This window comes from Tympanuchus pallidicinctus, unplaced genomic scaffold (genome assembly GCF_026119805.1).
Source record: "Tympanuchus pallidicinctus isolate F22 unplaced genomic scaffold, pur_lepc_1.0 scaffold15, whole genome shotgun sequence".
Classification (NCBI taxonomy): domain Eukaryota; kingdom Metazoa; phylum Chordata; class Aves; order Galliformes; family Phasianidae; genus Tympanuchus; species Tympanuchus pallidicinctus.
The window spans coordinates 23,511,665-23,537,451 of NW_026294669.1; the positions used below are offsets into that span (position 1 = coordinate 23,511,665).

The 25,787-nt window shown below is 42.9% G+C and overlaps 1 protein-coding gene across 1 annotated transcript; it reads left to right on the forward strand.

Annotated features, from left to right (window-relative positions):
• Positions 1-3: 3 nt before the first annotated feature.
• Positions 4-20,007, forward strand: LOC128077335 (cytochrome P450 20A1). Its single transcript, XM_052676440.1, has 13 exons — positions 4-132; positions 632-681; positions 769-935; positions 3,678-3,823; positions 4,488-4,655; positions 5,349-5,427; positions 6,482-6,597; positions 7,002-7,056; positions 8,437-8,557; positions 10,031-10,142; positions 10,777-10,841; positions 12,739-12,828; positions 12,980-20,007. Exons 1-13 carry the CDS (start codon positions 61-63, stop codon positions 13,128-13,130), a joined length of 1,392 nt encoding a protein of 463 aa, XP_052532400.1. The 5' UTR covers positions 4-60; the 3' UTR covers positions 13,131-20,007.
• The last annotated feature ends 5,780 nt before the right edge of the window (positions 20,008-25,787 follow it).

Genomic DNA, 25,787 nt, shown 5'->3' on the forward strand with positions numbered 1-25,787 from the left:
CCGCGAGGCCGCGGGGTGGGGCCGAGCTGTCGCCGCCGCCCGGCCCGGTCCGGCCTCGCCATGCTGGACTTCGCGATCTTTGCCGTCACCTTCCTGCTCATCCTCGTGGGCGCCGTGCTCTATCTCTACCCGGTAATGGCGGCGGGGCCGAGCGGCCCGACCCCCGCTGCAGGGAGCGAGTGGCCGCGGGCTCTCTCGCCCGCGCTGCTGCCGGGGCTGGGGCTGCGGCGGGGCCGCGCAGAGCTGCGCTCCGTGCTGGGGCGGCCGTGCTTCTCCTGTTCTGTGCCCCGATGAGCCCTTTTAGAAAGGCTGTACGCCTCGGCTTATGGTCTGCGTGTGCGCCGGTCCGTGGGCAAAATCCGGGTGTCGGAGCTACGCTGGAGTCTCCCGTTGAATCAGATGGTTAGAGCCTAGTTTGGCCTGTGGGACCAGGCACACGCTCACAGCTGATCAATTCTGTATAACTCGGCGGGTCTGAGGCCTGAGGATGCACTTTGTCCAGCTCTGTTTAACGTTTGCGTATAGTGCAGAAGCATTGGTTTGGGAAATCCAGTTCTCCTGCTAGAAAGCTGTGAAACTTGCCTAAAATCTACATTCAGAAAGGCTGATAGGGTTTCCTTTTGCTATTCAGGCATCCAGACAGGCGTCAGGTATCCCTGGGCTGGCTCCAACTGATGACAAGTAAGTGCTTCCCATCTTAACATTGGTTGGGTTCAGCCTTGGTGGTGGATGTTGCAAATGAGTAGGTGGCTTCTTTGTGTTTCTCAGGGATGGCAACCTGCCAGACATTATTGCCAGCAGAAGTTTGCATGAGTTCTTGGTGAACCTTCATGAGAAATATGGCCCGCTGGTCTCCTTCTGGTTTGGAAGGCGCCTTGTCGTCAGCCTTGGCTCCATTGATCTCCTGAAACAACATGTGAACCCCAACCGTTCATGTAAGCGTCATCTGCTTTGTCTTTGAGTCTGTTTGTTCCATATGGCCTTGCTGGGCATCATATATCAAAGGAAACAGAAAGAAAATGAAGCTTAGTTTGCAGCTGACATAGTGATTCAGATGTGTCTTTGGTACTGCGTATTGGAATTCAATATTGGTGACCAAGAGCTGCTGCTGCCCAGCAGCTATTGAGAAACTACTGTGCTTCTGCCTTCATCTGCTGCTTACAGGCAGGTGTTTATAGGAAGTTCATGTTCGTTAATCACTGGAAGCAGCCAGTTGAAAATCCTATAGGAAATTGAGATATAATTTAAAAGCAACTTGGAATACAATTTAAGATGGGGAGTTTTACTAAATTAAATCTGAAAAGAGCTGTGATTGTGATAGCTCCCTTACATGGCTCTGTGTGGAGTTTTTTAAAGCCTTATTTCAAGAAGTTCTTTAATTTTCATTTTTGTTTGAGTTGCAGAATTTTGTGCTGAAAACTTCTAATGATCTAGACTTGAAAGTGGTCAGTAGAGCTGGTAGCTGAACTGATCTTAGTCCTGTGAGAATGTTTTAATTTCTAGTGAAGCCTCTCAGGTAGATGTTCTACTTCCTAAGGTAATCACAAACAATAAGGTAGTTAGGTTGTTGTTTAGGTTTAACCTGTGTTTTTTGCAGTTTTCTTTCTCTCATGTAGATATACGTGCTACTTGCGTACTGCTGATCTGGTAGCACAGGCTCTTTTCAAGCACAGGAAGATGTCAGCTATAAGTTATGCTGGGTTGTGATGAATAAACTTCTTGTACATTTGCATAAACTTAAAAAAAACTGCTGATGCTCTAGGAAAGAAGTAAGAGTTAAAAATCAGCAAGAATCATTGGATAGTGGTTGCACTCCAGAAGGTGGAAGCTCACCCTGAAAGATTTGAATGCACTCAAGTGTAAGTGTGAGTATGTTTGGAGAAGGTTGAGTAGACATTCACTTTCTGAAAGCTCAGAGAAGTGGTGACAGGCCCCTGAGCAAACAAGTTGTCACAAACATACTGAAGTTGGGAGCGTACGCAAATACTGGTGAAATGTTGCCTGCGCTTAAATGTAGGAAGCAACCAAGGCAGCTACAGACCAGTCTGGTCTCCTGTAGATGCCAGCAGTTAAATATATTCATTTTAAAATGTGGAGTGGGGAGTGCATTAAAATGTGGTCATGCTTCTTAGATAACCAGACTTCTAGATTAAAAAAAAAAAAAAAAAGCATAGAACTGTGTTTCTGGACAGTTGAAAGTGTGATACGTTTCACTAAGAGGAGTGCAAATGTAATCCTAGAGTTGTTTTCAAGTCTAGCACAAAGTATGAAGTCTGTAGAAGTGCTTGGCAGGACAGAGTTCTGTCTCTGTGAGGGGTTTGTCCCTTGTGGGATCACTGATCTGCTGCCTCTGTAGAGAAATAGATGCTTTCCAAACACTGTAAAACAAGAGCAGAATTATGCAGAGGGCAGCTGAAGCAGTGCTGAGTTTGCAGCAGTGAATATAGCAGTGGTGTAGGACTGCCAGTTTGCTAGGGATTGGGTGAGAAAATATGGAGCTTGCTGCTGAGCTAGCAGTTTCCTTCATCCCTACCAGGAGAACATTGCAGTTTCTGCAGGTGATGGTATTAAGCATTCTCCTGCCTCTCCACATGGCTCTGCTTGCTAGATTTGCTTTGTGGGCTTTACCATCAGTAGGGCATTGTGGCATTAATAGCAAAACTGCTCCATGGCAAAGTACTATGGAGAGGAAATTGCCAGCAGCAGCTACAGTCACATAACAGTTTGTTCCAGATGCAGAGCTGCAGGTACCATTTGCAGTGCCACAAAGCACATGCGTGTACTTCTTGTTGTTGGAAGTGGGAAATGGGATGAGCTGCAGAGCTCTAAAACATTGGAAGGAAAATGGTGTGAGAGAAGAACATTTAGCTCACTGTATTCATGCCTCTGGTTTCATTAGCTGTCATGTGATACTAAGTCCTCTGAAGGTAGGAATTGTCTCATTGGGAGTTTGTTCAGGAGCATAATAAGGCTCTTCTAGGTAGAGTCCACAGTAGGTAGTCATGTATGTCTATCCCAGCCCTGATGTTTTGTGATGCTTTGAAGGTTTCACTCCATCTGGGAAAAATAAAAAACTGTGATAAACATTGAAAATCTCTTGCTTGAAACTCTTTGTGTGCTGCTTTCAAATAGCTGCTTAGATATTCTACTAGTTCTGTGACACTCACAGAAATATTCACAGGAACAGGAAAGCATGTCATAGGCTGTGCTCAATTGCACAATTTTGCATTGACTCCTAATGTACTTCACCACATTAATAATGTAGAGGCCCTGGTGGTGAGGTTTGGAGTAAAAGATCTAAATGAAGCAAACCGTGAATACAGAAGATATGGGGGGTAGACCAAATTGGTGGCAGAGCCATCTAGAACTGGGAAGCTGGGAATGAGCTTTCAAAGCATTTTTACGAAAAGTATTGAGAAAAGCAGCTTGGTGGAGCCAGGAGGCAACCTGCACAGGGCGAGCTGAGCACAGGATGGTACCCTGCGGCAGGGAAGAATCTTTATGACATCCTAATCCATGTGGAGCAAGAGAAACTTAGCACCCCAAAGAGACCATGCCTGATGAAGGAGCCATGCCTTGTTCACCTCCCAGAAGTAGCAGCACTCTGTCGAAGAGCTGGCTGTTTTCATCATGCCTGTGCAAAAGAGGCTTCTGAATGATGTTTTCTTTATTTTCAGCGGATCCCTTTGAGATGATGTTGAAATCCTTCTTGAGGTACCAGTCCAGCCTTAATGGGGATACAGGGGAAAGCCACCTGAGAAGAAAGCTGTATGAAAGTGCTGTGACAAAGTCCCTGCAAAGTAACTTGGCTCTCATCCAGAAGGTAACTTCCTCTTCTCCAGTGGAGAAACCCTATGTAGCTCACAGAGGAAAGTTTAATGAGAATGATTACTAGGGTAAAGAAGCTGCATTCAAATTTATACTGGAATTTTAAGTTTGGGAGACAGAGAACAGCTTATGCCTGTTCAAGCACTGTGAGCATTTGGTTCCTGTAAGCTCCACTGGGCTGAGAGAAAGTTAGGTTTGGTGACGTTTTATGCTAAGACATCAGATGCAATTAAAGATCCTGGAGCATATGGTTTCTGGATTTATTTTACAAGACAGGAGGGAGGAGCAATGAACCAGCTGTTGGGACCGCAGACAAGTGGAGAACTGTTCTATTGACTCAGTCCAGCAACTAGTCTTATTTTCTCAATATGGAGCTACTCAGATTAAAGGGTTTAAGGTATTTTCTCTGACAGAGGGAACAGGAGATGGACAGGGCTGTCTTACATTGGGTGAACCATGGGCTCAGGCAGGAGCCCATGAGGGCAGAATATTACTGTTCAAGTTAACAATGAAAGGAAGCCCTTGAAAGTCTAGATGTACATCATGGCCTTGAAAGTGTGGTCTATCTGAGGAACTTAGGGTGGGAATGCATTCAGTTTGGGATATGTTTGGTAAATAGGCTATTGATATTACTGTCAATTAATGGTTCCTTTCTTAAGTTGTCAGAAGAATTGCTAGCCAAATGGCTCTCCCTCCCTGAGGCTCAACATGTACCACTCTGCCAGCATATGCTGGGCTTTGCCATGAAGTCTGTTACCCAGACAGCTATGGGCAGCAGCTTTGAAGATGACCAGGAAGTCATTCGATTCCGCAGGCACCATGATGTAGTAAGTGTCACAAAGAGCCAGGAAGTTTCCTGTACTATTTGTTCAAGCCAACAGCTTGCGTCTGTATGTACAGTTTAGTAAAGGACAGCACAAGCTATTGCTGGGACTTTACCATTCAGCTAACATTAAGCTTTAGAGCTTGAGGACTGTTGACTCAACTATCTGAAGCTAAAACTATCAGAAAGATCCTACTGGTCTTACTGTCATTAGTCTTAAGCCAGGTATTTCTAAAGAAACAGCACAAATTGGGATCCAGTGACAATTGAGATGTATTTGATCTACGTCAGTTAAAATCTCCAGAGAAGGCCAGTGTAACTTCACATTTTCAAAGAACCTTTGAAGGCTCTGTGGCGTTGTGGAGAGGGAAAACCTGAGGAAATCTGAGGCTGTGTTCACATTTGGGAACGTTAAGTCTGTTGGTAGTATGGTGGGAAAGAAGCGGGTTCACCTCCCTCTCAGGGTGGCCATGCCTTTTCCATACAGTTCTAATTACAGGTTTTTCATTTCAACTCAGTTTCAGCTGTTATACATGGAAGAACTAGAATAAGGCATGGTGTTCTGAAGAGGACCCTAATTTCATTTTCAGAGGACAACTTCATTTTATATAATGTTTTCATTTTACTGAATAAAGCAGAATGAAGGAGTCCATGCCTGTGGTGAGTGACAATGCTCTTCTCTCTGGCCTTCTTTCAGATCTGGTCAGAGATTGGGAAAGGTTTCTTGGATGGGTCCCTTGACAAAAGCACAACTAGGAAGAAGCTGTATGAAGATGGTAGGTTCTTCCCAAATCCAGTCTTCCTTCTACTTCACTTCTCCACTCTGATTAATGCTTAGGAACTATCAAGCATACGGAAGCACTTGATTTGCCTAGCTGTCTTGGCTTTTCTACAGTTTGTTGTTGTACTGTAAGCTACCTGATGTGTCTTCTTTACTCTTGCAGAAGATTAAAATATATCATCGTTTAGTGGTTCAGAGACAAGCCCGCCATTGTTGGTGTAGTTCTTGTGTCTTTGTGCTCTCGCTACGTGTTCTGTGTCGTATTAACTTTTGACCTCTTGCAGGTAGGCAGCTACTCTTAGGGAAGACCGATGTGTCATTTGGTCATAGTTAATAGTTTAAGCTTTTCAGTATTGACTAATAAGATCTTAAACCAGAGTAGCCTCTATCTAAAGCTAATAAATTAGTTCTAAATCCTGAATTTGTCTGAATTGGGCAACTTAAACCAGATAGCTAGCAGCATGTAGGTCCCTAAATCCCCCTAGTTCCCACAGCAGCCATCAGTAGCTAGTCATCCAGATATCGAGATGAGTTGAACCTTTGTGCCTAAATCCTCCCACTTACCTCTCCCTGTCTATGCCAACTCTTTAGTACCATCTTCCTCTGAAATCGTTTCTGTAGAGCTCCTGGCAAAAGGGAGACCATCAGTTGGCAGAGGTGCCTTAACGCTTGAGTAATTGTAACTCCACAGGCAATTCAAGTAGTGTTATCTGGCTTAAATATTTTAATTGTGAGAGCTGGTTGAACACAGTACGTGATGGTTTAATGCTGATTATTGTTTGACCTTCCTCTACATGGTTTCAGCTCACAGAGTACACGTCTTGGTTAGACCTGTAAAGTTGGCTTTTTATAGTCAACTGGTGATATTTCATTCCTACGTTTTCATCTAAACTAGAAAAATCGCCTTCCAAATTTGATGCTAACAGGTTGCTTCTGTAAGTGAGTCCACCAAGGACAACTGTCTGAAAATCTGTTTGGGGAGATGGTTTCACTTCTCTGCAGCTCTCAGAGTGACCATGATTAAAATAATCATTTCTGTTTCTCCAAAGCTCTGAAAGAAATGGAATTTACCTTACGGAAAGTCATAAAGGAACGCCGAGGCAGATCATTCAACAGGCATGTCTTTATAGATACCTTGCTACAGGGGAACCTGAGTGACCAGCAGGTTTGTACAGATGTTGTGTCATCGCACGCTAATGGAGTTCTACTAGATTAGCATCTTATTATGTTGTAGCCTTTGGTTAAACTTTTGCATTTGAGTGAGATTCCTGACTAATGCAGTGTTCTCTCTGGCTCTTTTTCCAGTCCTGCCATGCTTAATTGAATTAGAGCTTGGTAGCTTTCCTTGCCACTGTTTCATTGTTATTTTTTAAACCAGAAGTGTGTTAGTATTAAGCATGTCTGGAGTGCTATTACAGTGGAAGTTCTGTAAGAGAGTTCAGACTTACAGATGAATTTCCTGCTCTCTGTGTTAAAGAGATTTTGTAGGCTTGAGTGGAGGTTGTGCTGTGTCTTTCTAATCTTTGCATCTCATGGACTTCATTCTCTGAACTAGATTTTGTTTCCTAGATTTTGGAAGATACGATGATTTTCTCCTTGGCGGGATGCATTATTACTGCTAACTGTAAGTCATAAATAACTTTCTGTTCTCAGATTCAGCTGTCTAAAACTGACTGTGATGATGTGAGACTTAATCTCAGCTAATAAAAAGTGATATCCATCATTCTGTCTCTCCTGAGCTACAAACAAATAGAAGCAGGTAGTTTTACAGCACACTCAGTACAGCATCACAGCCAGTGAGTTGAAGCTGTGTTTGACAACCTTTTTAGCCTTTTGGTGAGCTTGTTGCTTTTTGCTTGGACCCTTAACCCCTGTCAAGTGATGCTAAATTTGATGAAAGAGCACCAAAAATTGCAAGTCTCAAAGACAGTGATGTACAATGGCTTCTGTTATGTGGGAAGGAAGTTAGAGCAGAGCCCTGAGATGTGAGTGGCTGCTTTGAATTTCTGGGGGATGAGTATATTCCATATATGGAAGAGTTCCTCTAGGGGCTACTTTGTTATTTATAAGGATTTTGAAAAAGAGGTAAATGGAAATATGACCTGAAGCTGTGTAAAATCTTTTATAATATGAAGATGGTTTGAACTTAACCCCCTGATTATCAGGTCCTGTATTTCAGTGAATGGGACTGGGACTTCAATCAAAACCTTTCTGTTGCTACTGGATATTGAAAGATATGGAGAGTAAATTTGGCATCTCCATTAACACTATCCCTGAAGATTATTGTCTCCAAATATTCCAGGAAAACAGTCTTTTGAAGGGGCTTGGCTCCTCAGGGGTTGCTGGATAGCGCACATAAATAGAAGTGGTAGAAACCATCTTGTAGCTTTAGAGAAACTGCATCCTACACACTTATTTCTTAGGCAAGGTTTGTTTCTCGGTGTGCTGTTGAGGATATCTTCTGAGTATCTCACAAGATGGATGTAGAGGAGACAAGTGCTGGCCAATGTGCTGCAGAAAGCTGTACTGTTCTTCTCCTTGCCTGTCAGGAACCCAGACAGGGAGTCTTGTGGTGCTGTGAACAAACCAGCCTTTTAGCTGATTGATCTAATAACCCTGGTTTTCCAGAAGGGGTGATTGCTAGAGCATTACAGCCATTTCATGGACCTAAGGGCTGGGAAAAAGACATGCTTTAATTGCTGCTTTGCTGGATTGTGAGGTCTCGAATCCAGGGTTATGAGACTGGATGACTTAGTCTCCTACACAGCTTCCTAAGCTCTTCATAGCCCTAGAAAGAGAATTTAAGCTTGCAGAGTCTCTTGTTACACTGGAGTTCAGCCTCTGCTTCTGACACTGAATATGAGATCAGTACAGTATATAAACAGAGGTCACCCTTGTCTGAGTCAGAAAAATAATGTTGCAAATACAGGAAGCAAAAAGGCTGAATACGGTTAGCAAAGGTTTGAATTTGCTGAATCCAGTGTTGTCTTGATTCCTTCCCCAGTGTGTACCTGGGCAGTCTATTTCCTGACAACATCAGAAGATGTACAGCAGAATCTCTACAAGGAGGTGGACCATGTTCTTGGGAAGGGACCAATTACACATGAGAAAATTGAGCAACTCAGGTGGGTCCCTGGTAAGGAAATGCAGAGGAAGGTTTTCTTGTGAAGTGGGAACCGGGGCTTCATGTGCCAGAGGCTGACGACCAGCCTATGCTGGATCAGAAGAAAGCATCCAAAAGCTACTATGTTTTTTGGAAGTGATCGAACACCAGGATGACTAGCAGCAGAAATAGGATCCACTGTAGGACTCCAAATAATGAGGAATGGGATGCTTTCTTCAAGTTATCTATTAGGAGGCCATTGAAGTTCGTTGGTAGGGAAGAAAGCACAGAATTTGTGCCCTAGCTGCTTAAAAACACTCTGTGCCAAGATAAAACCTGGAAAGTGTCTCTAATCAGCTACCAGAGAATCCTGTCTGTACCAATGGAACTGAAGTCTTTTAAGGAGGAGGGGTAATTCAGAATAAAAGACTGAGAATGCATTCTTCATCCTATTCTATGTCTCAAAGGATCAGGTTGGCGAAATTGAATGTATGTTCAGTTTTGGGTTCACAGCAATAACGGTGTGAGCCTTGCATGGGATAGGGCTGCAAAAATGATGAATGGGAGCAGAGATTTACTCCTGATCTTGATTAAGCCACGCGGATGGAATGGGACAGAGAGCAGTGACTTCTTTCCCATGTATAAAGAAACAAAGAGAAAAAAAATTGGTGGCTAGCGATTTATTAACTCTAGGCTTAGGATTTCAGGAATAAAGTCATTGGGACCTGATGTTCCGTTTGATCTTTTTTCAGGCTGTGGAGCAAGGATGAGAGTTAGCATTTTTATGGATGAACAGATAACATTTGTTTTTTGTATAAGTGAAGTCCGCTCTGAGATGCTTTATCCCAAGGTTTCAGGGAGAATATGAGAAATCTCAGTTTCCTACTGATGCTTGCTTATAGCACACAATTAGGGTGGAAATGGTTATTTGAAGAAGGAAATTTGTTTTGCGTTCTGGTTTTCTGAGGATAGGAGTAACCACTAATTTTAATTGTAAGTTTAATGTGAGATGAATTTAGACAGAAAGCTTCAAAGAGTATTCTTTTTCGAGGGCTACAGAAGTAGGAGAGTGATGGGTGAATGGCGTGCTTCTATTTTTCACACATCTGTTCATGTTCAGGGTGTGCTTTATATTGGGACTAGGGTTAAGATTTGAGTAAAGGAGTATGTCCTACTGCTTCCTGTATGAGTGAGAAATGCTGGAAAAGGCATGTTTACCCTTTCTAGCAGGGTTGGTTTGATTTACGGAAGAGGTGGGATGAGAGACATTTTGATGAACTGATAATGAGATTTAACGCTTATTGAAAAGATGCTGGGACTCTTTGTCAAATAAAAATTAAAAAAGAAAGCTCCTCAGCATTGCTGCAGAGACAGCTCCAGGAGTGGACTGGGGTCCTGGAAGGCAGTAGATGACCAAGCTCTCCTTTTCTAGCACAAGGACATGAACAAGCTTCTTTCTGGAAGAGTTAAATTGACCAAGCCTTATTGATTGCAGATATTGTCGGCAAGTCCTATGCGAGACAGTGCGGACAGCAAAGCTTACTCCCATTGCTGCACAGCTGCAGGAACTGGAAGGCAGAGTCGACCAACATACTGTCCCCAAAGAGGTAGGGCAGCACCAGGAGCACTAGGCCGTCCTGCTTTCCTGAAGGGAAATTTCCTTTTTCCTCTTCATCGTATTTCTTTCTCTACAGGGGTGAGGGAGGAAGACGATTTCTTTTGACATGTTTAACCTGAGCAGATGATCTGTCATCTGAAAGTACTATTTAGTCAAAGTTTGTCATGTAGTTCCTTTATGGAATAGGCTCTGGGAATTTGTGCTCTCTTCCTGGGCAGGTTGGCTTCTGGTTCTGGGTCCACTATGAATGAATAATCCTTTGAAGGGGTTTGTGGTCTCAGCTGTGCAAACAAGAGCATGGTTTCAGGCCTAATTATATCACCTATATTTCCCACATGAGAGTGGTACCTTCCATTGCAGAGAATAAAGAAGCGTGCGCATACATACTAGCAAGAGTAGTGGAATGGGATCTGGCCCTCTCTAACTACCAAGATTTGCAGCATGGGTCTTAAGAAGTTAAAATCCTAGCATTTCATTATAGAAATCTGTAGGTGAAAATAACATATAAATGTTTGTAAATGAGTGGTCCACAGAATAATTGTTGCCCTGCAGAGCCGTCCAGGTGTAGCTTAAATTGTGCGTTTTGTTCTGGTCTGACATATGTATCCTCATTTTTTTTGCAGACACTTGTACTTTATGCTCTTGGTGTGATGTTGCAGGATAGTTCATCTTGGCCATCACCATACAAGTATGTAGAATCAAGGCCTTTATTCTTTCTCAAATGAATTCCTTTCCTTTTTTTAATTAACATTATCTAGATAGATACAGATCTATAGAATTCTAGATCTTCTTTTCCTTTTTTTAATTAATATTCTATAGATCTTGTTTCCATGCTGCAGAGCCTGTCTAAGCAGATTTTGGAGATGAGAGGGAGTCCGTAAGAAAGTGGATTTGTGACAATCCTTGTCTCCTTGGACAGGAGTTTGGGGCAGTTCAAATCATGATCCTCCTAGACTTTTTTTGTGTGTGTGTATGTTAGAGGTTTACAAGTTTGTTTGTTTGTTTGTTTCCACACATACTGCTTAGGCAAATACCAGTAAATTCGTCTTAATGTTTTCTGTGACAGAGGGAGATTTAAATTTGAATGGTTTTGGAATCACTGTCAGCATAAAACTATGAAAGGGAGGCAATGTCTGACAGAAATTTTGTGTTTTCGGAGTGAAGGAAATGCTGTCTCATTACTTTGTCTGTGGAAAAAAGTTGTAGCTTACTGTGGCCTCTGGATGGCAAGTATTAACGTTAGTTTTGTTTACTTCACTTGGGCTGGAAAAAAAAAAAAAAAGGGTCAGTTATTCTAGAGAGAGAAAAAAGAAGGCAGCTGAAATCTAGGAGAAGGAAGAAGCCCTTAGAATAGAGCTTGTTCTCTCCTTCATGCTCTTTCAAGAGTCAGGCATTGATGATCCATCCTATGAACATCTTGGCAGGGATTGCCCAATAGGATGGGGCATGCACTGTGCTTAGGAGGGCTTCACTGGGGCAGCATGTAAAGAAAGGTGAGGACTGCTGTGAACACTGTTTTTATTCCAAGGAGAAGGAGAGTTGAGGTTGTGATTGTATTTATGTGACAGAGATGGGAGATCTACGCTTTGAAGTCCTTTCACCTATCTACCTTACATATAACCTCTGTGTTTGTTTGCCTTTTTGTTTGTTTGTTTGGCTGAACAGCTGTGATTTCCTCCCTGTTTCAGTATTATGTGATTTGTCACTTCAGGGAAAATGTAAGCATGATGTTGCTGTAACTGAGGGACAACATCCACATGACTTTTCATCTTAATAGAAGCAGAGCTTGGATGTTTATACAAGAAGTCAAAGGCTTGAAGTACAAGCAGAAATATTTAGCAGAAAATGAAAGAGGACTGACTACCTTCAATCCATTATATTATATATTATATAATCCTGTTTGGTTTTTTTAAATTATTATTATTTTTCTGTAATAACTTATATTTAAATTGAATGGTATTTTATTGACCTCCTTTTGGTTAGTTGATTATGGGAACCTTGTTTTAACTTGTGCAAACCCTGGATAATAGTTTTCTTACAGCCTCCACCATACTAATGCTGGAAGCCACTTTTCTCACTTGAGTGAGTCACCAGCTTCCCTCACCCAGCATATACACACACACCAGCTGCTTCGAGACAGGGGCAAGGGAAAAAAAGGAAAATATTTTTGGAGGTGAGAGAGGGGGAGGAATGCAGAGAGACTGGTGGGATAGAGAGGGAAGATAAATCAGATTTGTGTGTGTGCCCCGGAGGGAAATGGAGGACATGTAGCAGCACCAGCTCACTTGTGTACTCGAGCTAAATACCCACTGCTAAGAGGTAAAGCGTACTGTTTCCAGCCCTGCATCACACTCGATTATTAAGCACTTTGACCAAAGTGGGACACAGCTGACCAACAGAGAACGTAGATGGAGTGGATGCACAGTCACCTTCCTATACCTGTGTGGAATTAACTAGTATAATTTAGAGAGAGGACTGATGCTTTTTGCAGTTGAGTCATTGCCAGTTCCTTACGGTGATGTGTGTGTGACCATGCATCCAGAGGAGGGATTCTGTGCTCACTCAGTGTGTTTTGTCTTTCGTAGATTTGACCCAGAGAGATTCAATGAGGATTCAGCCATGACAAACCTCTCCTTGTTGGGTTTTTCAGGAAGCCAGGAGTGCCCGGAGTTGAGGTGAGCATTAGAAAGCAGGGTTTTTTTGTGTTTCTGTGATAGAAAGAAAAGGAGGTTGTTTCAGTGTATTTCAGTCCAAACAGGCAGTTGTTTTTTGGCAGATTTACTTCGTAGCAGGTTTTTTATTCTCTTTTCTTGCCTTCTTCCTCAGGTTTGCCTATATGGTGGCTACAGTTCTGTTGAGTGTCCTGGTAAGAAAACTGTACCTTCACCCAGTTAAAGGACAAGTCATGGAGACCAAATATGAGCTGGTAACCTCACCAAAGGAGGAAGCCTGGATAACGGTGTCTAAGAGAAGCTAAGAACAAGCAAAACAAGGGTCTGGAAGTGCCAGCAGTGAAGTTCTGGGCAAGTGTCTTAAAGGCAGTCATGCTGGCAGCACAGTGACTCAGCCAAGGAATTTTAAATGCAGATTTTGTTACCTTCCACATTATTAACTGCATAGCCTTCTAGGGTAATTTTTTCTAATTCAACCAATAGTTGTATTAAAGTAGATGTAATCTGTATGCTTTTTTACACTTTTTGCCCAAAGGATTGCAAAGGAAGCAACAAAACCAATCAGTGGTGTATCTATGAACTGTTCTGTGCCAGCTAGTCGAAGACTGGGCCTCTGGTTAGTCCTGCCCCTTCCTAACAGCAGGAGGGTCTGGTGGGTAAGAGACTGTGCTGCAGGGCATGCTTCTTCATGGATAGCAAGTAGATAAGACCTTGAAGGCACAAGGACAAAATCTTTCTCTATATATAGGTATTTTTATTCAAAGTGTCTTTCCTTCCCTTGAGCTATAGCTATAACTGTCAAGAAGAGCAGATACATCTTGTGGGAAGTATGCGTGAGTGTGTGTGAGAGAAAAAGAAAGTGGGGTGAGAATTGCACCATCGGGTCTCATGCTACATATGTAATCTTCCTGTGCTGTAGGATTGCAAGAGGATGGATGGCTGAAAAATGCTAGTAAATGAGGAGGAATAAAATTGGTTTGGCCCCTGAGAAAGGAGAAGCATTAGTAATAACATAATGAAATGAAATAAAACCACAGAACAAAGCCCTGGGAAAGGGATTCTCCATCCTGACAGTTCAGAGAGCAGCGTCTAATCTAATCAGCATCAGAAATTGATGACAGGTGCTTGCAATTCATTCATCACTCGGTCAGCAATGAGATTGGTCATGCAAGTACTGGAAAGGAAGAGTGCTGATTTTTATAGGGCTCTGAATTAATGTTGTGCTTAATAAGTTAAAAGCCTTTCAAAGAACCTTCCTCCTCCTCCAGAACAAGTGCCAGCCAAAGCAGCATCACATGCCACTCATTCACGCGCTTTTCCGTGCTTCTTTCTTTCTCTCCTGACTGTAACAGATTTTTGAGCACCTTGCTGAATAGCTTTCAAGGCAGGGGCCTCTTACCCCTTTATCTTAGTACTAGTATTGCCATCTGACCTATTCAGGTTATGTTTCTTCTACTTCCCATTTTATATAGGATCACCCTTTATCTGATCTTGATCTTTTCTCTGTAAATGTAACTTCTTTGTTAGCACCCTCTCCACCCAACCGCTGTGTTGTGTAGGTGAATTGTTACTCAGCCTGCAGCTGTGTATGCCTGAGCTGTTTTGCACAGCTACTGATGCACCCCACAGGGAGGTTCAAGGATGTGTAGCTTCCATTAGAGCTACTTTCTACTGCCTAAGCAAACAGCAGACGCTTCACATAGGGACATGGATGTTTTATTTATCTGGGTAGTTGCAATCCCCAGTGCAATTCCCAAGTGCAAACACTGTTCCTTTCTCTGGCTCATCTGGGTCAGGAAATCAGCTGCTCTTACAAAAACGTTTTGGCTGTTGAATTCCTGCCAAGTGCTGTTCTGAATGCAGTTCTGTCTGCTCTTGAAGGGTTAACATTTGGTGCCAGCTTCTGTGGGCACCAGACAAAGAAAATTCTGCTTTTGGGTTTAGTATGTCAGCTCTGCTTTTGGTGAAGCCATGGAGATTCAGATTCTCCTCCCACTGTGCAGCGTGTGTTGGGGGAACAGTAGGACATAGATGCTGTGCTGTTTTTTGTCTGCTGGGCAGAAAAAGGAGGGTTGTGCAGTTCATCTTGCTGCCTGTCTTGCATTGATTTTTATAATGAACTGCAAAAAAGCTCTTGCTAATCTGACCTCCATTTAACTGAAGGTTGGTCGTTTCCCCAGATGGCAATTCATGTTAGCCTTTGCTTCGCTGCTTATGCAAAAATGCCTACTTTTCTTGAAGATTGCAGATGTTTTTTAGGCCTTGTGGAGAAATCTGCGTGATAAAGGATTTTACTTTAAAGCATCCCTAGTGTACAGAGGAAGCAAAATGGAGAGGAAAATAATGGTAGAATAGCACTGCCCTGCTAAGAACCAGACTAGAAATTGCTGACTTGGTCACATAACAGATCTTGTTCACTCAATTTTCATAGAGCCATCTGGTAGGAATGAAGCTTTCAGACACCAGAAAAGCTTCCCAGGGGTGATTGTTCATACTTCTTTTAACAGTATTTCTCTGCCTTTCTGGAGCTATATGGGCCAAGTGCCTTGCAGCAGTTGCAGGAATAAAAGGGAATAATTCTGTATAATTTGCTAAGAATTTTCAGTCTGTACAGGTATTGCATCCTAAAAGACAGTACTCAGTCTGGGCCATGTTTCCAAACATGCTACAGGAGTCTGTGGCTGACAGGAGGGAAGAACGTGGCCCAAAGTGGTGGACAAGGCCAATGATCAGTTTGTGTTTGCTCAAAACTGCTGCAGTCAAGAAAAGGCCCTGACTCATCATTTCAGGTTACGTTTTGAGCTTTGGAAGGAAGGAGAGAAGGGAGCATCTATCAGACGTTCCTTATTCATTGCTCAGAGTGACACCAAGGACATGGCCATATTGTTTGCTGCAGTCTGTAAGTTTCCATTCCACAATTTGTGACAATCATTTCCAACAGCCTAACTATCAAGGTTAAATGCACTGGTGATCAGCCAAACTGTAGCTCCTCCTATTGTGCAACAAAGACCCTTCTTCCTATGGGAACGTTCATGGATCAGTTCTTTCTCATGGGGTTTTAGTATGTTCCAGCTGGAAGCTTGAAATATTGGTTTTGTTCCATTTCTCCCCTCACCCCTTGTCTCATGTCAAGTGGTACTTTTTTGGCCTCTTTTTCTAAGGAAGATGTAGTCAGGTTTGCCTCTCACCCTACTTACGTCTGACCATTTTCTCCTTTTCTCCTCTTCCTACAAGAAGTAACTTCTAAGCCTTTGGATCAAATTAGCTGCATTTGTCAGGAATCGGGGTTTGAAATCTCAACAGAAATTTATAATATGCATACATATATAATACAGGGGACTTTTGCTTTTAATGCTTCATATCTCTACATCAGAAAGCTACTTCACAACTTCCTCTGGGTGGTTTTGAAGAGCATACAGTGAAGCTGTTATTTCATTCTTTGGACTATTACTGCAGAACAAGCCTTAACAGAAGGCTGCAAATTAATGGAAGGCAAGAGGCTAAATATATCTCGGTGCCTGTGCAACCTGCTGCTATCAGAAGTAGGCAGCCAGCACGTGTGCTGGGAGCAGTCAGGCCATTGCAAATTGACTCTTGTGGTTAAAAAAGGTTTGTTAGCCTCATCTTGGTGGCAACTGGTTAAACAGTTAACGTAACTTTGTGGAGTAGACAGCTTGTTGAGCTAGCTTCCTACTGCCTCCAAAATAACCCTGAGTGGCGTTACATCTAGGTTTTAATTAACCTGGGCTGCATGTAGAGCTGTTATTGCAAAGTAGTAATGTGTGTCTCCTTTTCCCAGCAGTTTAAGGACTTGCTGATAATGGCAGTGGCATGCAGTGTAGGGCTGAGGGCTGTACTTTTTATTTTGTGCCCTGTGGAAAGGGTGGTCTTTGCAACTTCTGTCCTGTTTGCTGCAAATGTAAGTGTTGTTTGTTGGACAGAGTGGCCATTTGGTGATTTAAAGTACCTCCTTGGGGCTGCTCTTTTGCCAGCTCCCCCATTAGCCAATTACATGAACTAGGGGATGCTGGCAATGCAAAAGTGGGGAAACTGCATATTTATCTCACTGCATAGTTCATTCATCAACATTTTGGTACTACTTGGTCCACAGTTACTTAGTATTGCTATCCTGCTATCTCAAGTGCTGTACACATTCTCACTGAAAAAAAGTCGTCTTACATCTCACTGGGGCCATGGCTGACCTTCCCAAAGTTTGTACTCTTACTACAGGAAGGGCTTCCTGGCAGGCATCCTTGGATATGGATGTGTCTTGGTCAGCAGAGTGAAGTCTGCAGATTACTGGCTTACTTTATGTGCTTGGATCCTTTTGTAAGGCACATGTAAGTGGGTAGAGCAATACTTTCATAAAAGTACTGGGAGCATACAGGACTTCACCCATTTCCGTATCAAGAGTGAGAGGAAAGGAGAAAAAAGATCTGTAAAGAGAACAGAGATGTTCATCACCAGTGGGTCATGCCACCAACAAGTGGAACTGCTGTAGTTACCATGGCAGCTCGTTGCTACTTTCCTCTTGTCCAAAACAGAAATTGCTGGAAAATATTACCGCCACCTTTTTCTGTAGCATGAGAATATGCACCCACTTTGGCATCTCTCTCTAGATCAGCTCAGGACTGTTTCTTAGCAGGCAGTCTTCAACTGAACAAAAGGCCTGTTTGACATCTCTTAAGATTTGATGCCAGTTTTTTGGTGATAGCAGACGGAGAAGAGGAACTACCACACACAGGGGGAAAAAAAAAGATGAAAATGTTTCTCACATATGGAGGGTGGGGAAGGAGAGAAGATAAGGGTTTCCATGGCAACGTTCCTTGAAGATAAGTATTTTTAAATCTGTGTGAATTTTAGCATTCAAAACACAGTTGAGTTTCCCACAAAAAGATTTAGAGGAGGGTGGAGCGTAAAGAATCTTTTCCCATATTTTTCAGGTCATTCCTTCTTTTACTGAGGAGCCTGATCCCAAGATAAATGAAGTATATGCAATTGCTCTGATGTTAATGCTCCTGTTAAAGAAGTCTTTCCAAGGGGCGAGAAGTATTGGTCAAAGTTCTGTATTTGCACTGGCAACTCTGGCCCAAGCATTTGATCATCTCTTTAATAGGAAAAGTAATTTAATTAGATCAGTGCTAGGCCAGTAAGAAGCCACAAGGACAAATTCCAGGTTAAATGCTATGTAATTCAGAGCATGATCTACACAGATGACTCTCAGCTCAGTGATAGTGATGATAGGGTGATAGAGGTCTTGGCCAAAGACGAAGGGATGTAGCAGAACTGAATGCAGAGGAGCCAGACGCAGTGTGTCCCTGGTGAGTGCCTTGTCTGCAGCAATGACAGTGAAACATCACTGCAGGTAAGCAGTGGATGTTCCTGTGACGCTATTAGGCAAGACATGTTTGTGCTGTTTATTGAGTATCAGTGCTGGGGTTGTTCCTTGAAGCTTTTTTCTTCCATCTCCGTGTTGTTGAGCTCCTTGTGGGCACTGGCATGCTGTGCTCCCACCTCTCTGCTAACACCCAGGCAGGTCAGCTCTGTCACAAGCCTGGCAGTGAGACAGACAGCCAGTGCTATGCCTGCTTGGCTGCCAACTTTCTCATCTCACCAAAAAAGGCTTTTTTTTTTTTTTTTTTTTTTTTTTAACAGTCACTTCCAACTCAGTAATGACTCAGACACTGCAGCAAGGGTAAAATGATCATCTTCCCTTTCAGACTTTTACGGCAAAAGGCCCTGGGTGGCCTCTCTGAAAAGCCAGAGCTTGCTGGGCAAAGCTGTTGGCTGGATTCAGTTCTTTAATTTAACGGATCGAACTGATGCTCCTACAGTGCTATATATCTGCTGGCTCAGAGTCTGTGCTTCAGCAGTAGACAAAATGATTCCTACGAACTATTTGTGTTCAGCAGTCTTGGGGAGGGGTGGCTGGGTGGCAAAGAATAGTTGCACATAAAGAGAGGGTGCTGTTAGCTCTCAGGCTCTGTCCCAATATGCCTGGCCATGAATCGAGGAAACAACACTAAAGAGGAAAGCAGTAAACCATGTTTGGGCACTTATTTTTTGAGGTAGCGAGGGGAAGCAAATAAGAATGTCTGAAAAAGCAAAGTTCATTTTGTCAGACTATGGAAATCGGCACCTCAGTATTGTTTTGTTTTGTCTGAGACCTTGATACAGAATGAACTCAGATCTAGGTAAGGCAAGTTATCAACATCTTTACATCTTCATTGATAAAGCCTAATGAGCAGCGTGGAAAAATCTGAATTTTGTCACTCTTGGATTCTCTACTGGAGTTCAGTGTTATCAAGTCAATTATTTTCAATTTTGGAACAAACATTCATGCCCTGATGTCAACACTAGCATGACGATGCATTTGTAGTTTCTTGGACTGAAAAGCAACTGACTTGCTGATGCAGGACTTATTAGCTGCAAGTTATTGATTAAATATATCATGTTTATTCCTTCGCTTTAGTTAAGGCCGCTGTACCTTTTGTGCTATACTGGTGCTCTTGTTCCACGCGTTTGCCTTACAGCTGAACCCTGGAAGATGCAGAAACTCTGGAATATCTAAATAACAGAAGTGCAGGAATTTCAGTGCCTGCTCGGCAATCTTCAGCATCCAGTGTGTCACAAGCTAACTCGTACTCATCCTCAGGTGCTTGTAAGTTAGCCTATTACAAAAATGGGTTTCAGGACACCATGGGCAGTAGATGGCTGTAAATGGATTGCTGCTGTGCCAGGGAGCAGTTCTCTTGTTGCACCATTTATGAACGTCCACACGTAGCTCTAAGCCCCACAAATAGAGTTTCCAGGCAAAAAGCCCTTCCTTCAGTCAGGCTGTCTGCTTGTGCTTGGGGAGAAAGATTGTTTGTTGCCCACTGTGTGGCACATTAGCTTCTGACCACGTCCTGGCTCTGATGCGGTTGTCCTGCTTTTGCAAGCTCTTCCAGGAGCCTGAGTGGAGGAAAAGTGCCTTGAGAGAAGAATGAAGTGTGTGAGTTAATGGGAGCTGACAGGGATGCCTGCAAGAATACACCATCACGTATTATGAAAAAGCAGCTGAACCAATGGTTACAGCTGCCCCACGTTTACTGGTGAGCCGGGTATTTGCTAACAGAAAGTATTTGGAGCACTCAGCATTTCCACTGTGCAGAATTGATATTAAATTTGTAGGAGTGTGCACCTTGATTTTGTGGTATTCTTCTAAAAGGAAGGAGCAAACTCACTGCTTGCTATCAGTTTGCTCTAAATTAACCTCCGGCGTGGGCCTGTGCCTGCAAACCTTTGTATGACTGTGACTGTTATTTATGCTGTGTGATTGCACTGAGGGGCACTGACTATTCATATGTTAGCCTAGCATATAGCTGTGACTTTTACAAACCAAGTTTTTGAAATTGTTTAGGTGTTTGAATTTTGAATACCCCACTAAGCACTTGCCTGGCTAAGTGCCTAGAAGTCTCTGCAAATCCAGTATAGCAACAACGGAAAGAAAAAGGGGATGATATATAGTGGTTGCTGGATCAGGATTGTGGTTTGATATCCCAATAGCTGCAGAGCAGCAATAGCTAGCTAGGGCTTATTGTTGTATATGCCACAGTTTGTAGCGAACCCCTTTTATGCTTAGGGAAGCTTGATGGTGACTTCTGCACAGTAAAGGTAAAAATACTGCAAACCTACATCCTGCATTAGCCTTTATGTATTTTATAGCTGTACCGTTCCGGTGTGGTAAACTGAGCCGAGCAATCACATTTTCTCAATTACCCTCAAGAACTGGAAATCCTTATCACCTCCCTGTTTCTTTCTCCCACTGCTGTGCTGGTCTCGAAATTGTCATCAGAGCTAAAAATCTTCATTCTGTAAATTAAACCGTGACTTAAAAAAAAAAAAAAAAGGTAACAGTGCAGCTTCCTCATAAAACTCCACCAAGTCTTTTGCTGATGTGACTCACTCAATTACTCATTTGGGCAGAAGTTCTGATAATAAAAGTAGTTAATGTAAAGCATTGAGAAATACTGCTTGTACCTGAGGAGGCAGGGGAGCAGGGAGGGAGGGAGGCCACTGTGGGCATTTTATCCGAAGAGCTGCTGAATTCACCAAGCTCCCAGACATTTATTTAAGTGAAGAATTTCTGTTTTTTTTTTTGTTTTTTTTTTCTTCTTTTTTAATAGCTTGAAAAATCAAATTGGCTGTAGAGGAGCAAAAGTACACCAGCTGTGTATGTGTGTGTGCTCCTGTCCTCTCCTTCCTACGTACTGGAAATGATAGCCAGTCTGTGCCCCAAATCAATCTCTTTATCCTAGCAATGTATATACTTAACACTCAGTACTCAGTAATGAGCTTTGGATTCCTGAATCAAGGAGCACAGCTACCAAGTGGCTAAATGAACCCGTTGATTGGAGATGTTACCAAGGACCAGATTTTTCTAGAACAAATAATAGGCCACTGAGGTTTGGTTGTGTAATACTGCTACCAGGCAGACATTTCAGTGGATGTACACTGGAGGAATGTGGCATCTTTTGGAGCTGTTGGGACAGGAAATTATTAAAGAATAGTGAGATACTACATGAATGTGGAAGCAAACTTATGCAGTGAATTCATACTTGTCTCCTTGAAACCATCACACAGAATTAAGCCAAAGCTAGTGTACTAGTGGAAGCAGACAAACTGATTAGAGCTGGGGACTGGCAGGCATTTGCAGAACAGCCAAGAAGAATTAATTTTTCTGAGGCTGCTAGATAATTGAGGGGGATGACACCCAAATGGCTGTGTGACCCCCTTTGGACAAGAGAGATGTGTTTGAAAATGGAGGGGACGTGAGGATGTGCTCATTTCTCATGCAAGATGAGGTGGGAGGGAGACTACAGCTTGACTTGTAAGATAGAGCTTCTGGCACAGAGAAGCATTGCATGGGTGTTGAGGCTGTGGACCTGAGTAAGTAAGCTGTCAGATTATATTTAGCAGATATGCACTGCAGAAAAGCGCAGAGAGAAGGAGGCGAACTAAAGCATAGCTGGGCTCCGTGGGTAAGCGAGCACACAGAGCAAGGAATGAGGCTATTTAGAGAATGAATTGCCTTGGTGCTCCTGATTCAAATAAATCTCTGTGTGAGGCCAGGGTTGTGCACAGACCTGTATGATGTCCCTGAACAGCAGAGCTCAGCTTTATTTATCCTTCAGTAATAGCTCAGCTACAGACGCTTAGATGAAGGGTGACCAACCCATGGCCTTTGAGCCGTTCACCTCTAGCCCCACAGGAGGGTTGTCTCCTGCAGCAATACCATTACCTGGATGTGGAAGCAGTTGGGGCTCTTGAAACCGGTGTTGCAGCTGCTGTACATCCCAGCTGCTCACAGCGCTAAAGAGACAAATGTGGAAAAAATAAGTATCTTGTATGAGATAGATTAAACCCTATATGCTGGTTGATGTGTAGTAGTTGGTTGTTTGGATCCTGTTTTGTACTCAAGGACTACATTTTGTCCTGATTGTCTGCCATGAGGTGATAGCACCAGTGCAGTAAGTTGGCCTGATGTGGGCTGCCAAAGGAAGGGAAGGTGTATTTTTCTTGGATATGTCCATCATAAAATCATAAATAATGGAGCTTTCTCATGATTAGACTCCTGCTTTCATCATGGTTCCAAGATGTAGGATTGCATGCACATGATTTCAGAAATCTGCTCATACACAGGGAAGGAAAATAGCTGCAGCGAGACAGCTTGTCTCATGTGAGAAATTTGTGCCAGATGTGTGCAGTGACCCTATGCTACCTGAGAATCAAGTCACTCCTTTAACTTATGCTGATCTCCAAGTAGTGTGCAAATCACACCAATGCAGGGTGGTGCTTTTAAGTGCTCTGGTGGAAGAGCTGGAGAAACATTTTTTTTCATAGCTAGACAGGTAAGCTGATTTTGGTGGGGTGATCAGCTATCCACCAGTAAGGCTACATGCCCACAGAAACATTTAAGTTTGTATTCTTTTCAAATAATTAAATCTGAGCTCCTGTGCAAGACAAAGTGGTGGAAAGAGGAAATGTCTTCTTGGGACCTCATGTAAAATGTTTTTAAGCCAACATACAGATGTCAGCTTTCATTGTGCAGTGTCCTGATCATCTATGGGAAAGGAGATGTGTGGCAGTCTGCAGCCAGAGAGAGGAGGACGAGGCGGAGGAGCTGTGTTTTGATCAGTGCCCTGTGGTTTGAGAAACAATGAGTCCAATTCATGAAACTTGAAAAGGAGCAAAACGTCTTTGCAAGTATAATATTAAAAAATAATAATAATAAAGAAAATCCCATAGCCCAACAAATAGAAAACTAAGTAGAGCTGTGAAACTTACGTGGACGAAGTCAGAGTTCCAGGGTAATAAGTAAAAATGGTTAGGTGGGGAGAAAAAATTCACAACTTAGAGTTGTGGGAATGGGTTTTTTTATGTTTGTTTTTGTTGTTGAAGAGTGCTAGTGATAAGGCTATTGTTGGAATAGCATGCATATTTCACTTGTGACTGATGTTTGCAGTGCATCTGTCACACGATGTGCCTTGTTTTGCACTGCTATCAGCCAAAGCAGGCTGGCTGGGGGAGAGAGAATATCTCATTCTCATGCATTTCTGTCTTTCCTGCATGCCCAGTTAGGAGCCCAAGTCCCATCAAACCAATGCCTGAACACTCAAAGACATTAACAAGGACAAGATTTCATCCTCGTAGTCTTCAGTGGGAGATTCAAATGCAGAAAGCAGAAATGGGTCATCCTCTACCTTTGGCTCTGCCGGCTTACATGGGGGAAGAATTTGGCCCCTTGTGTTCAAAATGATTTAGATCTGAAATACTTGTTTTTCTGCTATGGCTCAGCCCTGTGGGGATGCATGCTCTCTGCATGACTTGCCACATAAAGGCAAAGAGCCTAGGGTACAAAAAAACCCCAGAAATCTAAAATGTAGATTCTTCCTAAGAGCATAAGAAGTTGCATCCCTGTTATATTTTTTGAGTCTTCATGAAGGAAGGAGTCGGAATAGATGTCAGAAGCAAAAAAAAAAAAAAAAAGAGATGAGAACAAAATTCTACTTGCAAGCCTGTTCCGTGTAGCTCTGGATCCATTTCGGAGAACCTGGAGACTGGTGACCAAGTGTTTTCTCATACAATGGAGAAAGGTTGGGCAGTGGTGGTCACCTGAGTCACATTCCTCTCAGGTTTTCCATAATCATGTGTGTTAAAGCCCCTACTGGACTATTCTTCTCAACTGTGTTTGTAGATAACTGTAATATTCAGTCCTTTGTTGTACACGCATTCAGAAATGTCACTTGCAATAAGCATCATCCACAACCTGTCCCTGAGAGAGAGATGTAGAAAGAGATGGAGAGAGTGGGAGAGAGTGTGTGTGTGTGACATGATATAAATGAGCTGACAGCTATACAGCTGAGTTTGCCTTACACCAAATCAGTATAAAACCTGCCTTAGTTGTAAGTCCTGACCCTTTGGTGTCTGCACCTTCAAACCAGACAAAAAGAGCCACTTAACAATACCAGCCTCTTGCTTGGCCCTGTCCACTGTATCACAGCCATGTTCTTCATTGCCTGGGAACTGTTGTTGTTCTTACTTCTGTTCAGCAGAACAAACCAGGGTGCTGACCTTGTGACTCTTGACTAGTTTGTGACAGGATGGGGATAGCTTAGACTGTAACTCTTTACTGCTGGAAGCTCACTTGTGATTCAGAGATGTCGTGGATTTTGAGATAAATGAATTCTTTATGCTCCCCCTCAGAGACGACAACATGGGAAGGCCTGGCTGCCTTCTGCATGTAAATGCTCTGTCAAACCAATTCCAGGCTGAGGTGGGGGAAGCTGATGGGGCGCCATCATTCTCTTTCTCCTGTTAGTACTGCATCCCTGAGATGTGTGCTGTTACCATACAGTCTAAGGCACCTGTGGGTTCAGCAAGGGCTGGAATGATCCCTGGTGCTGGCTGGTGGCAAGGGCAGAAAGGATAAAGATGGAGGTGCAGATTGATGGCAAACAGAAGCTGTGCAAAGAGGAGCTGCCTTCACAGATAGTGAGAGTGCTTGACCAGATGTGTGATGGAAGCAGGAAGGATGGCTTCACAGATGTGGTTTATTATCCTTCCCATGCAAAGCAGTTATGCTCATTTCAGATACAACACACGGTTGTTTGTTGGCTCCTATGAATATAAAAAGCCCTACAAACTTTTTAAAGTGATTTATGTGGTTAAAACATGATTACAAACAGGACAGGATCAAAAAATCTCCAGGGGCCAAGTTCCCGGAGTTATGTGAGTACCTAAGAATCTGAACTTTAATTAAAACCAGGAAGAAACTGAAACGTCCGAGAATGTTTCTAACTATTGTAGCTGAAGAGGAAACTTGCAAGTATGAGGAGAGCATAAGTAGGCCAGTAAGATCTGATTGAGTCTGTAGCAAGCTTGAAACAATAGCTGAGAGAGGGTGATTTTTCCCATGAACTGCAGTGGAACATTAACTGTATAATCAGCCCTGTAGGGTCTATCTTCTCAGTTGTCATGTCAGATGGACCAGGGGAATGCCACAGGGGTCAGGACAGGATGGAAAGGGACTGAAAATTGGCTTGGTGTCTTTGAGAAGGAATACGAGCAGGAAAGAAAAACAAATTGGTACGTTTTTTTCTTTCCCTCCTTCTCTGAGTGCTTTGTTCTTTGAACCTTGAAAGGGAACCTGATGATCAGCTGTGCTTTGTGCTGGCTTGTCTTTGAGACCATTTGTTGCCTGTGTTCTTTTAAAGCTGAAATGTTAGGAAGAGATCATTATTTTTCCTCTTTAGCTTGACCTCTTCCTGCCTTGGAGAGTTTCTTCCCATGTACTGCCTCCCATCCTTCTCACACAATGCTATTGTTAAAATAACGTTCAAGAGAAAACTTGAATTCCTAGGGAAAAAAAAGCTTGATATTTAGAATGAGGCGAGTCATAGAACAGAAAGACAAGAGTG